The sequence below is a fragment of the Solanum lycopersicum genome, chromosome 1, assembly GCF_036512215.1.
Source record: "Solanum lycopersicum chromosome 1, SLM_r2.1".
Classification (NCBI taxonomy): domain Eukaryota; kingdom Viridiplantae; phylum Streptophyta; class Magnoliopsida; order Solanales; family Solanaceae; genus Solanum; species Solanum lycopersicum.
Window position 1 is genome coordinate 74,481,868 of NC_090800.1, and position 14,426 is coordinate 74,496,293.

At 27.4% G+C, this 14,426-nt stretch overlaps 1 protein-coding gene across 1 annotated transcript; it reads left to right on the forward strand.

Moving 5' to 3' along the window:
- Positions 1–9,035: 9,035 nt before the first annotated feature.
- On the forward strand, positions 9,036–11,477 carry LOC101263542 (WRKY transcription factor 23). Its single transcript, NM_001365808.1, has 3 exons — positions 9,036–9,539; positions 9,813–9,959; positions 10,902–11,477. The coding sequence occupies exons 1-3, from the start codon at positions 9,118–9,120 to the stop codon at positions 11,293–11,295; spliced, it is 963 nt and encodes a 320-aa protein (NP_001352737.1). The 5' UTR covers positions 9,036–9,117; the 3' UTR covers positions 11,296–11,477.
- The last annotated feature ends 2,949 nt before the right edge of the window (positions 11,478–14,426 follow it).

The window sequence follows — 14,426 nt, forward strand, 5'->3', positions numbered from 1 at the left end:
TTTCTGAACTTTAAAACCGAATTAATTCGGACTAATGAAATGGTTTGGCGGGCTAAGGCCCATTAGTAAGCCCAAATACTGATTCAAAAATCACATGGTGTGGTCACAACAAATTTTAATAGTCCAACTAAAGACATGGTGTGGTTGAACCCACAAATGTAGAATTATTGGACGGACAAATTAGAAAAATCATATACTTTTAAGGTAAAATTATAACTTATTCTTTAAAAGTATAAATTATAGAAATTTCTTAAATGGATACATTAATGGTCAAAATATCAAAGCGCTGATACATTAAAAAGTGGATAGGATATATTAATGGAGGGTCCGATGCATTAATGGCCAAAAAATCAAAGCGATGATACATTAAAAAGAGGGTCGAACACATTAACGACATTTTTAACTTAAGAGAAAAATGAGAAATTTTGAAAATTTGTAAAACTTTCAGAAGATAATGGTAATAAGAAAACTAAATAAAATTTATGTAATTATTCCTTATTGAGTCTCGACTAAATTCTTGAAGTTATTGAGGAAGTGTATTGTCAGTCAACTCAAAATAGGTCAAATTTGATAGAAGTTTATGAGATGAAAACTATTGTGAACAACTAATTATTTTTTAAAATTTCACCTATGAAAGATTTATATATATATATATATCATTTTGATAGAGACAGTCAAGCTAGGTCAGCGATTCATTGGTCCATGTGAAAAGGAATTGTGCGAGTCTTAGTTCGTCAAAGCTAAAAGGTTGATGACTAAGAATATAACTTTTGTTTAAGTCTTTGTGGCGTAATTGTAACACCGGTAGAGTAACTTGAAAAATGGAGGAGGATTTATTTTCTATTTTAGGTATGTGTTAAACCTCTTAATTATTGCTACATTTTCCCCAATGTTGGTGGAAGGTATAAAAATCCTTTTGTGTTAGTATTTTGTGACTTTGACTGTGGAATCTTTGTGAGGGTCATATTATTGATAATTGTGTTATCAGTCAGAAGCGGAGCTAGATGGGGTTCATGAATTCAAATAAATCTATTAATCTTTTTTATATTATTTGTATTTGCATAAAAAAAATTAATTAAATATGTATGTATATTACTTTGTGAACTCCAAATAAAATTATTTGACCATACATTCTAAAAAAATAGAACCTCTAAATTTTTTATCCTACCTTTTTTATTGTTAGTTGAGTTTGTCCATTTTAGGCAATGATCCATTTATAAGGATGAATATTTCTAAAGTGAAGATAATGTTACACATTATATTTTTGTGTTAGGTTGAAACTCATTTAGTGAGATTATGATTATCCCCAAATTGTGCAATGAATGTGTTACATTAACCATAAATGGCTCTTTGTTAGTACAATCTAAAGATTGCCCAAGTCCATGTCAAGTTAAGCACCTATAATGATTAATTGATGATAAATCTGACATGTACAATTCTCAAAATTATTACATCAAATTAATCAGGAAAATCCTTATCTAAACCTTATATTTCAATATATATATATTCCAGGATGATTATATTTTCAATCCTATTCAATTTAAATCTCCTCTAAATAGATCTAAATAGATTCAAATTATAAATATGAACTTTTTTTAGTTTTTTATGTCGTTTATTATATTATTCAATTAAAAATATTCATACTTGTGACACGTCGAATCATATAATTAAGTTTTTCTCCAAAACTGTTTTAAACTTTTTTATATACTTCACTCGAAATCATTCACGTTAACAACACGTCAAAATTTAAAATTGAGTTTCGAAGACACTTTAATTACTAAATATAGAATCTTTCGATGAATACATTATCAAATTATTGATTTATTAATAATAAAACATTGTTCATTCTTTTAGTCACGAAATTTGACATTTTCTTCAAATTATTTAAAAACTATTGATAGGTTATTTTAAAGACTATTTTAATAATCAAAATACAAATTTAGTGGTCATATTATGTAACATAATATTAAAGTTATGTTTACGCAATATTTCTTTAAAGTATTTCTAGGAACAAAATTTTAACTATTCAAATCCATTTTATTTCAATTAATTCAAAAAAAAATCTCAAATATGTCAAAACACATTTATTATTGTTTGTAAAAAGTAAATTAAGTAATTGAAACTCTTCATTTAAATAAAACTACAATAATATCTTTATTAGCCCGTAACAAAAGTTAAGACATGTATAGATTCTTTTAAATTTTCATTTTGATCATTATTATACAATTATTGTTTTATTCTTAAATAATATTAAAATAACTAAAATGTCCTTGCTTATCTTTTTCGTGGCTTTTTTATATAATAGAAAATTAATATGAGGATAAGAATAGAGTGATACACTATATATTATAGGATATTCTTTGTCCCATAATTATTAAAATTAAAAAATCGAAGCAATATTGGTCAACTAGTACGTGATCATTTTTCTAGAAGGAGGATAGAAGTTTCAAAACTTTGATAGGTTACTAAAATAATATACACTCCCAATAAATTAAGAAGACGATTATATGATAAGGTTCACGGGTAGAATTATATATTAACGCTACAACAATTCCAACCATGTTAATCGCCTTGATTGTAGGCTTTTGTTCCCTAATGTCACACACATACAAGTAGCAAATCGGGTAGTGCGGGTGCGGAACGGCATGGATTTTAGATTATACTAACTAGACAGTAAAAATTTAAAGCTATATAATTTAATTTGATATGATAAAAAAAAGGGAGATCATATTTTTTGAAACATAAAAATATAGCGATATATTTACTATTGTACTGTAACTTTTTATGACTCGATAAGATTATTTACTAGTATTAGTTAATACAAGGAATCATGTAATATAACGTGTATAGCATAAATGTAAGATAAGTGTCATGTTACCATAGAGTTGAATATTTTTAGTAGATTTAACGGCCAATAATTTGCACTATATCCATTTTGGCTCTCAAACGTATAGTTGAAGCAACTTTAGTCAAACGTTGCTCTATAAAATATTGGCTACTATAATAGCACTGCCTCTCCATGCTTTTGTATACATTTTTTTTCACTCAAAAGGGCTGGTTGGGCCATTAATGTATTTGAAAATTAGTGTGTGGTCATATAAAAATTATTTGACAAATATAATTAGCAAACATCATAAACTTTTAAGTTCTAGAAAAAAAAAAACGAACTTGTGCAAAATTTTTGTATTTGAAATTTTTTAATTATCTCAAGATTTTATATTTTATAACCCATTTATTTATATTTTACATATTTATATATTTTTCCTAAGCTTACTCTCCAAAGCATACTTCACATTAATAATTAGAAGTAGTTTTTGAATTATATTTGGCTACACTAAGCTACCGTTTGGTGGTGGATTTTGAGTTATATTTTTGCTAGATATAATTTGTGTGAAATTTCACCATGTGTTTGACCATAGTATTTAGAAAATATATAATTTATACTGATAAGTTCAAAATTAATCAAAGATTTATATTACATAGCAATATAAAAGCGTCGATATAACAGATTCATGACTTTCACAACAAGTCAATTGAATATTTGTTGCGAACATATAACAAATAGTGTCTACAATATGAAAGAAAATAATAATTTGAGACAACTACAATAAATATTATTTAATATATCGTAAAATAGACGAAACTAATAATTTTGTTACCCGGAAGCGAACAAAAATATAGGGTGAATTCTATTGCAGCAGAAAATGGCACTTCTTGTTCTAGCTTACTACGAAATAGGTGGAAACGTGCATTACAAGCAACCCCGTTCCAGTTGTAATTATTCATAAAACGCGTGAAATAATGCCACGTGGAATATTTTTGAATTCTTGTATACACGTTTAAGGTCCTAAACAGGCTGGGCCCATATTGCTTTGTGGGCTGTCACAGGTGACGAGGATCCCTGTATCGTGACCAAATTCGTTTCACCCAAATTTAATACTTGTATTGTACTATACTATACTATAGATTAAATATATATATATATATATAAATATTTCAAGTCGATTCGGATATATCAATATAAATTATATATTATTCAAATGTATACATTATTATACTAGCTATATAATTATCTAATTGAGAAATAAAAATATAATTTACCTCCTTCATTCTCTATTCTTTCTCCTTTCCTAATACGAATCATAATTAATAAATTAGAATTATGAGTCTAATTAAATTATTTGGAGCAACTAAATGTAAAAAATATCCTCTAAAGTTACGGTCTTAATTGTATGAATTTGCCAACTGTGAGTTGGGAATTTGTTTGACGGTAGATCAATTTTAAGCAAATTTTAACATTTTGTTGTTACATATATATATAGTAAAATTGAGGATAAATTAGAAAGTTAAGATTTAAGTTTTTTTTTAATTTTAATTATGTGATTGTTAAAATTTAGATGCATTTTATCGTAATTTATATAAATAATTATTTATAATTTACTTCAAATCACAATTTTCAAAAGATCTTCTTGAACTTTATAAAACACAATTTAAAATATCATATTTTTAAATGAAAAAACACCGCTCTTTCTAAACATATTAAAGGAAAAAAATACCACTAATATAAAATTCAACAATTGGATACAGATGTTACTAAAATTCCAAAGCTAGTGGGCTCCATTATAATTCGTTTGAATTTGAAAATAAAAATCGAGTCAAAACGCACAAGTGTATAGTATTTAGGAATTAAAGTGATTTCACCTACTCCCAACGTCTTGTAAAGTCTTTTTATATTTTTAATTTGGTGTATGCGTGAAAGTTTGTTTGATTTATATAAATTGTCATATAAAATTTTATTTGAAGAAATTGTGTAAAGGATATTTTTTATATTCGAGATTGAGGCTTTTGCATCATACTTTTTAACATAAATTTTCAAATAACACTTCCCATCCACTCTATTTTGACATTAGCTTTAACTAAAATTTTTGTTCCAAAAATAAGCACATCCAAGATTAAAATTGATACTATTCTAAAAACATATGTAATAATAATTTACTATAATATTTCATATTTTTTTTAATGATAGCGTGAAAAGAATTACAATAACTGTTAAAATGAGACGAAGGTTGTATTTGTTGACATCACTAACATATAATTGGTATTTTGCAACCACACAGAAACAAAATATTAAAAATGAAAGTATTTTATTAATATAAGGGAAAATGTGTGAGTATCTATGTCCGAAATTTCAGAGACACATTTATACTATATTAAAGTTACATTACTCCCCTGAACTTATTTTATAAGTAATTTTCTACACCTTTTCGGCTTACGTGGCACTAACTTGAAAAAAAAAAGTCAACCAGCGTTGAGTCCACAAGATAGTATCATGTAGACCGAAAAGGGGTAGAAAATTATTAATAAAATAAGTTAAGGGGTAATATGACCTTAGTATGATATAAGTGTGTCTCTGAAATTTCGAGCATAGATTGATGGGGTACTTATGTATTATCCCTTAATATAACGTGTACAAGTCTATTGCGTTTTAAATTCTTCTCTCTAATTTTTTTTTTTTTTTGTGATTTCAGAATTATTAGTAACATATTTCTCAATCATAGGATGATTTGAATCTCCTTGAGATTTAATTAATCTTTATGTAAAGCAGATTTCATGGTTCCACTACTAGAAGAGTAATATCATATCTTCATCTCTTAATAAATATCGCAAGAGTTTATGAAATGCTCGATATATTTCTTCAAATATATATATATATATATATATATATATATATATATATATATAAACTTGAAGTAGAATTTAAAATTAAAAATTGAATAATCTTATTAAGAATTCTAACTGAAAATAGACTCGGCTCATTAATGAAATCACCTACATGATGTTAAATCCAATAGTATGTTTTAGCATGTCATCAAGAGGCATACACCTTCTATCTCAATTTATGTGCGATATTTTTTGAATGTTAAAATTTAAATAAGTCTATATTTAATTTCGATTTTTTATGTCTTTTAATTATTTTATATTGTCAATTATTATAACCTATAAGATTTTTATGTAGTTTACAAATAGATAAACTTCATTTCAAAAAATTGAAGATTCCACACAAAAATTTTTTAACAAACTTAAACTGTTCGATTCTATAGAAGAAGCATGACATTACTCTCTCTGTCTCATTTTATGTTACACTTTTTGTTTTTTTGAGAGTCAAACAGTTTAACTTTGACCAGATCTTTGCGTATGGAATCTTCAAATTTTTTAAATGAAATTTATATATATTTGTAAACTACGTGAAGACTATCATAAGTCACATAATTGATAATTCAAAATGTTAAAAATGTCTATGAAGGACTTGCGATCAAAGATAAACTTGTTTAAATCTCGATTAATAAAAAGTGTCATATAAAACGAGACGAAGAATATTACATTATCTATATAAATTAATTTGAAGATGAAATAAAGTAAAGCTTTTTACTATTGTTGTAGGGTTTCCACCGATCAACAAAAGAAAAAGGTGTAATCCAACAAAAAGAAGAGGACCTCGATCCATCAAAGATCTTACTTTCTTATCAAAAAGTAGAAAAAAACCATACAATGTATCATTCTAGTAAAGCAACCAAACCACACGTGCTTCTAATTATATTTTTTCTTTTTTGATTGCTTCATTTTCCCACGCACACACAAATAACATACAAAAACAGTACCAATTTAATGAAAATATGATTTTCAAGTTGATAATCATTTTGATTTGTGTTGGAAATTTAAAATTTAAAGGGGTTCCACTCATCTTTGAATGATTTTCTTTTTTAATAGTATAGAAGAAAACACACGCTTATGAACAAGACAATTTCATCAATTGTCATGGAGTGAAATGACATTAATAAATATAAGTAATGAAGCGTCCTTTTAAATTTACTTATTTTACGTGCATTTAAGTTAAAATAGTTTTTAAGCAGTTTTGAAGTGTTTGAGTATGATTAAAAAGGAGTACGGAACCTAAATAAGTGTAAAAAAAAGTTTCACTTCACAAAGTATAATAAATAGTTTCGTTATATATTAAAATACACATTATGAGATTAATGAAAAACGTTTAAAATACTGAATAAAGTGAAATCTTTTCTTCCACTAAACCTATTATAGTTACTTTCTAAAATAATAATTTAATTGGTCAATTTTATTTTTTTGGCTCATTTAAGTGACTCGTAAAAAAAAAGCTTAACTATAAACACTTATTTTAAAGTCAAAATAACAAAAATAGTCAAAAATCATAAATTAAAAATCATAACTTATAACTTTTGATTTATATGTCATAAGCCAAATACCAATTCAAACGGTCCTAATATATATTCAAATTAAAGTATCCAAATGTTTATAAACATGACAATTTCTTTGTTGGTATTTGGTAATGTCTAGGTAGCTATAGTGTGAAATGACATTCATAACATACACACATATTTCAGTATATATGATTAAAAAAAAATTGTAGTGTAATAGTTAAATTATTTTATTTTTGATTAGAAATTTTAAATTTAAATTTTAACTACGAAAAATAATATATTGAAAGCATCACTTTAAATAAGCTCTATAGTTCACGATTTACTAAAAACTCTCATCCGCGTGAAAAAATAATTAATAAGAATAATTCTAATAATAAGACAAATATTATTTTATTTTTTTTCTTCTCTCATCCCCTCTTTACACTTTATTCTTTTTATAAAGTGTTACTAAAATACTAGTAATATATTCTACACAAGATCCAACGTAACTATTCATATTGTTGGAATCGTTGTGGTCGACCTAGATCATTTACAAAATAGGCACATTCAAACTTTGAAAATTTAATTTTTTCAACGGTTGATGATGTAAGGAAAAATAGTTATATATAAAATCCTACTTAAAGTAAATTAAAGTTTCAAATTGGTAGGAACAATTTTGTCCATGATCGATCATAAAAGTGTCCACTATATTCTCTGCCCCTTATACTCACTCTTGTCATTGTTCTTTATCAAATAATATCATCTTTTATATTAGTTGAATATTTTATTAAAAGTTATTATTTATTTTATTAAATTAAAAAAAATTATTAATATTTTTATAACTAATTCTTTTTTAATATATTTATATTTATTTGTTTGATTCTTAATAATTGTTTTTTAAAATTTGTATGTTATAAGAAGATTGATCCACTAGTATAAGACAAAAAGAGTAATACTAAAAATATATTTTCTCCATTTCAAAAAGAATAGTCTAGTTTGACTTCGAATGAAATTTAAAAAAAGAAAAAAACTTTTTAATCTTGTGGTTCTAAATTAAAGTTATGTCAAATGTATCAAAATGTCCTTTAATTTTGTGATCTTAGAAAAAAAATCATCATTTTTAAAATAAATTAAAAAGAAAATAGAAATATTTTTTTTTTAAATCGGAGAAATATGTAGGATGATTAAATAAAATAAAGAAATTGTGTAAAATTAGATGGAGAAAAAAATAATTGGGATCTGAAATCAAGCCGCAATCAACGAGATTACGTTCACACAGTAACCGGTTTACCGGTCAAAAACTACTGTCTGAATGCTTCGACCACTGTTCCTGCTCCTGTCCTTCTAGTTTGGACCACCATGCATTTAGCACCCCTTTTGTACTATTTTCATATTTTAATTGATTTTTTTTAATATTATTTTGATGAAAACATAAAGTATATAATTTATGATTTGTAAATTTCTTCTTTTGATGGATATATAGAAGGTCAATTTTAAATTAGATATTTATTTTTTTAATTATTTTGTATATTTATTCGTTGCAGTATTTTAAACTTCTAAATAAAATTTGAACAAGGTTATAATTTTTGTGAAAAGAATTTAATTATATAAAATTATCCCGTCTCTGTTTCATAATTAATCTATAATATTTGTTATTTTAAAAAAAATTAAACAAGAATAGAATAAGATTAAATAATTTTTTAATATAAATAGATAGTAAAAATATGACATATAATATAAAACGGAGTAACCATACATAAAGTCGGTGTTATATGACCGGCGGAACCCGGTCAATGTTAGTGTCCACTTTCACACAGCACCGCTGAGTTTTGTGTGTTGTTCATTATTTATAACTTGTCTAGCTAAAATATACATCTCTCTTCTCACTTCCTTCATTAATGAAAAAATGGAAAGCTACAAAGACATTAAAATGGAAGATCATCATCCAATGTATTTCATTGACAACAACGGTTTTGGAGTTACTAATAACCACTCATTCATCTCAGATTACAGCATTAACCCATCATCTCTGGGTTTCATGGAGTTATTGGGTTTTCATCAAGACTTTTGTTCAGTTTTTGAGTTACCTAAAGAAGAAAATCACTATCCTGCTGTTTGTGTATCTGAAGAAGAACTAAAGCCGCCATCATCATCATCTGTAGCAGCAGCTGAGAAACAAAAAAGTAGTACTACTACTGTAGTTGCTACAGGTAACGTATTGAATACGCCATCTACCCCTAATTGCTCCTCCATTTCCTCTGAAGGACATGGAGATGCTGATGGGGAAGTAGAAAATCATGACCAAAAAAACACAAACGCTAAACAACAGTATGTTCACATCACTTTTTTTCTCTTTTTTTTTGTGTGCGCGCTGATAAAAATAAGATTCACTAGCTTACTTAATTCACTACAATAAAAGTGTGAAAATCGATAATTTCCTGTTAATTTTCATACTAATCTCCAGTAAAATTCTCATGTAATTCACGCCTTTCAACTTTTCATTTTCTTTGTGAGCTTCAATTATCCCAATTTTATTACTCAATTTGCTAATTACTGTTGTTTTGCCCTTTTTTTGGGGGGATTTGTGTTGGGGGAGCACAGGTTGAAAGCGAAGAAAACAGTGAGTCAGAAGAAACAGAAAGAGCCGAGATTTGCGTTTATGACAAAAAGTGAGGTTGATTTTCTTGAAGATGGTTATAGATGGAGAAAATACGGTCAAAAAGCTGTCAAAAACAGTCCTTTCCCAAGGTACTACTTTGTTATTATAACATATTTTGATATATTTTCATAAATATATTTTGATAAATAAGATGATATATACGCAATTTTATTATTATTTTGCGAATAAATTATACTGAATAACGAAGAAAGAGATTGAACATTGTTTTCCAAAGGCTATCCAATTAGTTTGTATCATTTTTGCATGGCCGATCGATGGCCGGCCTCTGTAAAGTAAAAGAAAAAGAGAGAGCCTTTTAAATTAACATCAATAGTTTATCATTAGTTGAATTGTGTCTTATATTTATGATATTTAGTGGAGCTGTACCTAATTTGAAAATGTTTTTTAAGTTTTAATTTGTTCATACATCTTTTCCCTTCTTTTTTTTCTTCTGCTTTTCCATTTTCATATTTGAATACTTCAAAATTTGAACATGTTACTTGCAAGTGAGACTAGCTTGAGCTTCTAGTCTAGAGGTAGAATTGTACAATAACACTTCACATGATGCTATATTGTTTCTTAAATTTGTAGTTATTTAGATTCTAGGCTATTGCTATAATTAAAAAAAAAAAAATTAAACAGAGTTTTCTCTTTTTGGTTTTCATTTGTGTTTACCCACTTCTCTAATGTGAATATTTTTTTTATCGTTTATAATTCAACCTTCTGACAAAATTAAATATTATTTCATTGTAGTAATAAATATTTCCAATTGTGGGCAACTTGTAACTTGTTAGCTGCTGCTTGTCTACTATTGGTTATAAAAAAAAAAGAAATGCATGTTCATATTGGGGAAACTAAAAGGTACTTCATTTTGAAATATTCCAATAGGCAAATTGTATATATTTGCCAGGAATTTATGTTGGTACTTCCAAAAGGTTCTATGATAAAAATACATAACATGTATTTCATGTTTATGTAAGTCTTAAAAGGCCTCTTAGCTTTATCTGACACTAGTGCTGCTATTGTTGCAGGAACTATTATCGCTGCACAAATGCAACATGTAACGTCAAGAAGAGAGTTGAGCGATGTTTCAGTGACCCAAGCATTGTGGTGACTACCTACGAAGGAAAACATACTCATCCAAGTCCCATGAATACGATGATCTCCCGTCCTAACTGCTATCCAATAAATCCAGTACTCCCTTCACTTGGAACCTACACTCTGCCAATGCAGTTCAACGCCAATCAGTCCTTCAACGACAACTTAACGAGTTCTAATTTAGCCATCAATCATCAGCTTGATCATGCTGCTTTTGTTGCTCAAGGAAGGCGTTTTTGCAGTACTAACGAAATTCTGGAAGACCAGGAGAATGATCTACAGAATCTTATGCCTTCCGCGGTGCTAAAACATGACTACAACAGATGATGATGATGATGTATATAGAGGGTTTATATAGTCGATAAGTTAAAACAATTATATGCATTATATTACTTTGTTATAATTTAGCTAGTGGTACTCTTACTCGCATTTCTAATGTATTCATATCGGAAATCTCATGGGTCTAACATTGACATTTTCGGATTCTCTATGCATGTGTATACTTTTCTAGAATGGTTGTCCTTTCGTTTCACTTTGTTTACTAATACTTTTTAATTTCGTATCACTTCTATTAAAATGAATGATATATTTCTATATTTTTAAACGCGTTACATGCAACTTAATGTTGTGCTTAAATGATCATGAGCTTAAGGAATATCTAGCATCATAAATAGTGGACACTTATTTAAAATTTTTATAATATTGCGTTTGTTTAGTTGTGGGGGAGAAACCACCTATGGTGCATATAAATGGGACATTTTTGCGATGCATCCAAAATAACTCATAGTTAAATTTTTATTACATGGCCAAATTTTTTTTAATTAAAACAAGGGCAAATGACAGAAATCACAAATTATCGTTTGTCCCTTATAAGTTTATAATTACAAATATCCCTCAAATTGATAGAATAACATAAGTGCTGATACATTAATTTGATGTGCGAGAAACATTAATTGTTAAGTAAGATATATTATAGTTTATGTATGATACACTAATATGATGTACATTTTATACATGAAACACTAATCTGATGCACATAGTATATTAATTTGATGCGCAAGAAAGATTAATTTAATGTGTGAAAATGAGAAATTTTAAAGATTTATAAAACGAATAGAAAATAATGATAATAAGAGAACTTAAAGGTGAATTTATGTTTTCGTTTTTCCTTAAAACATACATATAAATTTTGTGGTTTCCTCTTGCAATTTGGAAGTTGTAGTAGCAGCCAAATCTAGTAGGCCCAAGCTCGTTTCTACATGAGTTTTTCATTCAAAAAAATAATATATAATAGAATTCATTGGATTAGACTTTAGAGTTGAATTACGATTAAGATTGGGCTAAAGTAGAAGAAACAGACACCTCATGACCTAAAGTGCCTAACATGTTCATGTCCATTAAGAGCCCGAACACTTTTAAGTCAGAGGTTAAAGCTAGGTGGTGTTCGTTCCATTAATTTTTTTTTTATAGATTTTATGTTTATATTAGAAAATTAAATAAATATATATGTATATTATAAATTTGTAATTTCTTGACAATATTGATTGATAACTCAGTAGTAAAAAAAAATGAAGAAAATACTTTTCACATTAATTTCGTGATTCAAACCCTCACTATTAATACAAAAAATTCTTTTTTTTCAATTTAGAACTTGATCTCAAACAGACAATATCACAATATTAAAAGTATGCTTGAACTAAAGAAAATAAGGTCAAATTGCATGAGTGAAATGAAAATACTACACCTTAATTAATTATAATGAAGTCAAATTTTCGCACATCAAAAGAGAATTGTAATATAATGAGTATGACCAAGCTCCGACAAACACCGAGCTGGCTTGACATTACTAATTTTTCACACATAAAAATATGATATTTAAACTTAATTTAACCCCAACAGTCCTAGCTTATGAGAGAAGGATTGCTTCGAACAGATAGACCATCAATTCATTCTCCAAGACTCTTACCACACACCTCTAAGTGCACTTGCTATATCTAATCTTTCCCAAAGAAACATTAATCAAGAAAATGATCAATATTCTATGAGTAATCATAAGATAAAAATAGAATGTCTTTTTTTTTTTTAAAGGAATTTAATGATTCATACCCTAGTTATTAATTAATGTCAGGAGTTGATAACACATTAACAATCATCTTCATAACCTTAACTTTCATTTCTAAAGCCCAAATATAATCAGCTGTCTCTCTAAATAGCCTCTCCAACCCCATTGATGATGATAATGGTTCACAATTTGGAATCAACTTCTCCAACATCTTAACATTCTTTTCAGCCTCATTACTCGATCTTCTAGAACGTTCTACACGTACCCTTCTCTTCATGATACGCGCTCCATTATGTTTCTTGCATAGCCATGAACATGATCTCCTTCTAATGTATACACCTTTTTCTAAAACTTTTGTCCACAAAGGATCACTTAAGTCACATTTGTTAAGAAACTCAGGAGAAGAAAGCAATGGTTGTTGAGAAATAATACCCATGATAAGCAAGAATAAAGATGGTTTGTGTTGTGATAAAATGTTATAAAAAAAAAATAATGTCCTTTGCCAACTTGAATGGTTAAAGAGGAAAAAAAGAAAGTACAAGTTGTAGCTAAGATATCATGTTGTCAAGGGATGGTGTGTTTGATTTATAGCAAGGAGTTGTAGGTCATTAGCCAATAGAGGATAATATGAAATATTAATTTAGAGCCGCAAAGTTTCCATCGTCCAACTAATTTATGAGTAATATATATGTCTTCCTACTTATTTTAGCATAGTTAAATTCAGAATTTAAAATTTATATATTTGATAAGCTTGAGATTGTTAAGATAACAGAGTTGAATTCATGATTTAAAGCTTATTGATTCGATAAGCGAGAGATTGCTAAGATGATAAGGACATTACATCGCGAGGTAAACAAACTGTATTAGTTCAACGTAGCATTAATTTTTTTAGAAGTACTCATATGTACTGAATGCATTACACTTGTGAAATTATGTTGAGAATTTACACAATATATCATGTATAAAGTACTGAATTCAGTTAAACCTAAAATTAAGTGTGACGACATGATTTGAAAGAAAAAAAAGCGGTTGAACGTCCCTCTCTTTACCTTTTGTAGCTCAATTTTCTTATTTATGCGATGAGGAGCTTACTTGGTATTGAAATCGAGTTGACAGAAAGAAACGAGATAACATGATCAATAGATGAAGGTGTGACAAGTGTAAATTACTTATGTTTATTTCAATTGATTGACATATTTTGATTTAATAGGAAATTTTAAAAGAAAAAAAAATATTGATACGTCAAATGTATTAAAAAATTATTTAATCTTATAGTTTTAAACATGTCATATGGAAAATTGAAATTAAAGAGTTGCTAAAAAAAAAGGTAATCTTTAATTTCTAAACAGACTAAAAAGAAAAATAAATCAAATAAATAGAAAGAAAGTATAATTAT

Coding starts and splice junctions, on each gene's coding strand:
- LOC101263542 (NM_001365808.1), top strand. CDS start 9,118: ATGGAAAGCTACAAAGACATTAAAATGGAAGATCATCATCCAATGTAT. Junction 9,540..9,812: donor AACACAAACGCTAAACAACA/GTATGTTCACAT, acceptor GGGGGAGCACAG/GTTGAAAGCGAAGAAAACAG. Junction 9,960..10,901: donor AAAAACAGTCCTTTCCCAAG/GTACTACTTTGT, acceptor CTATTGTTGCAG/GAACTATTATCGCTGCACAA.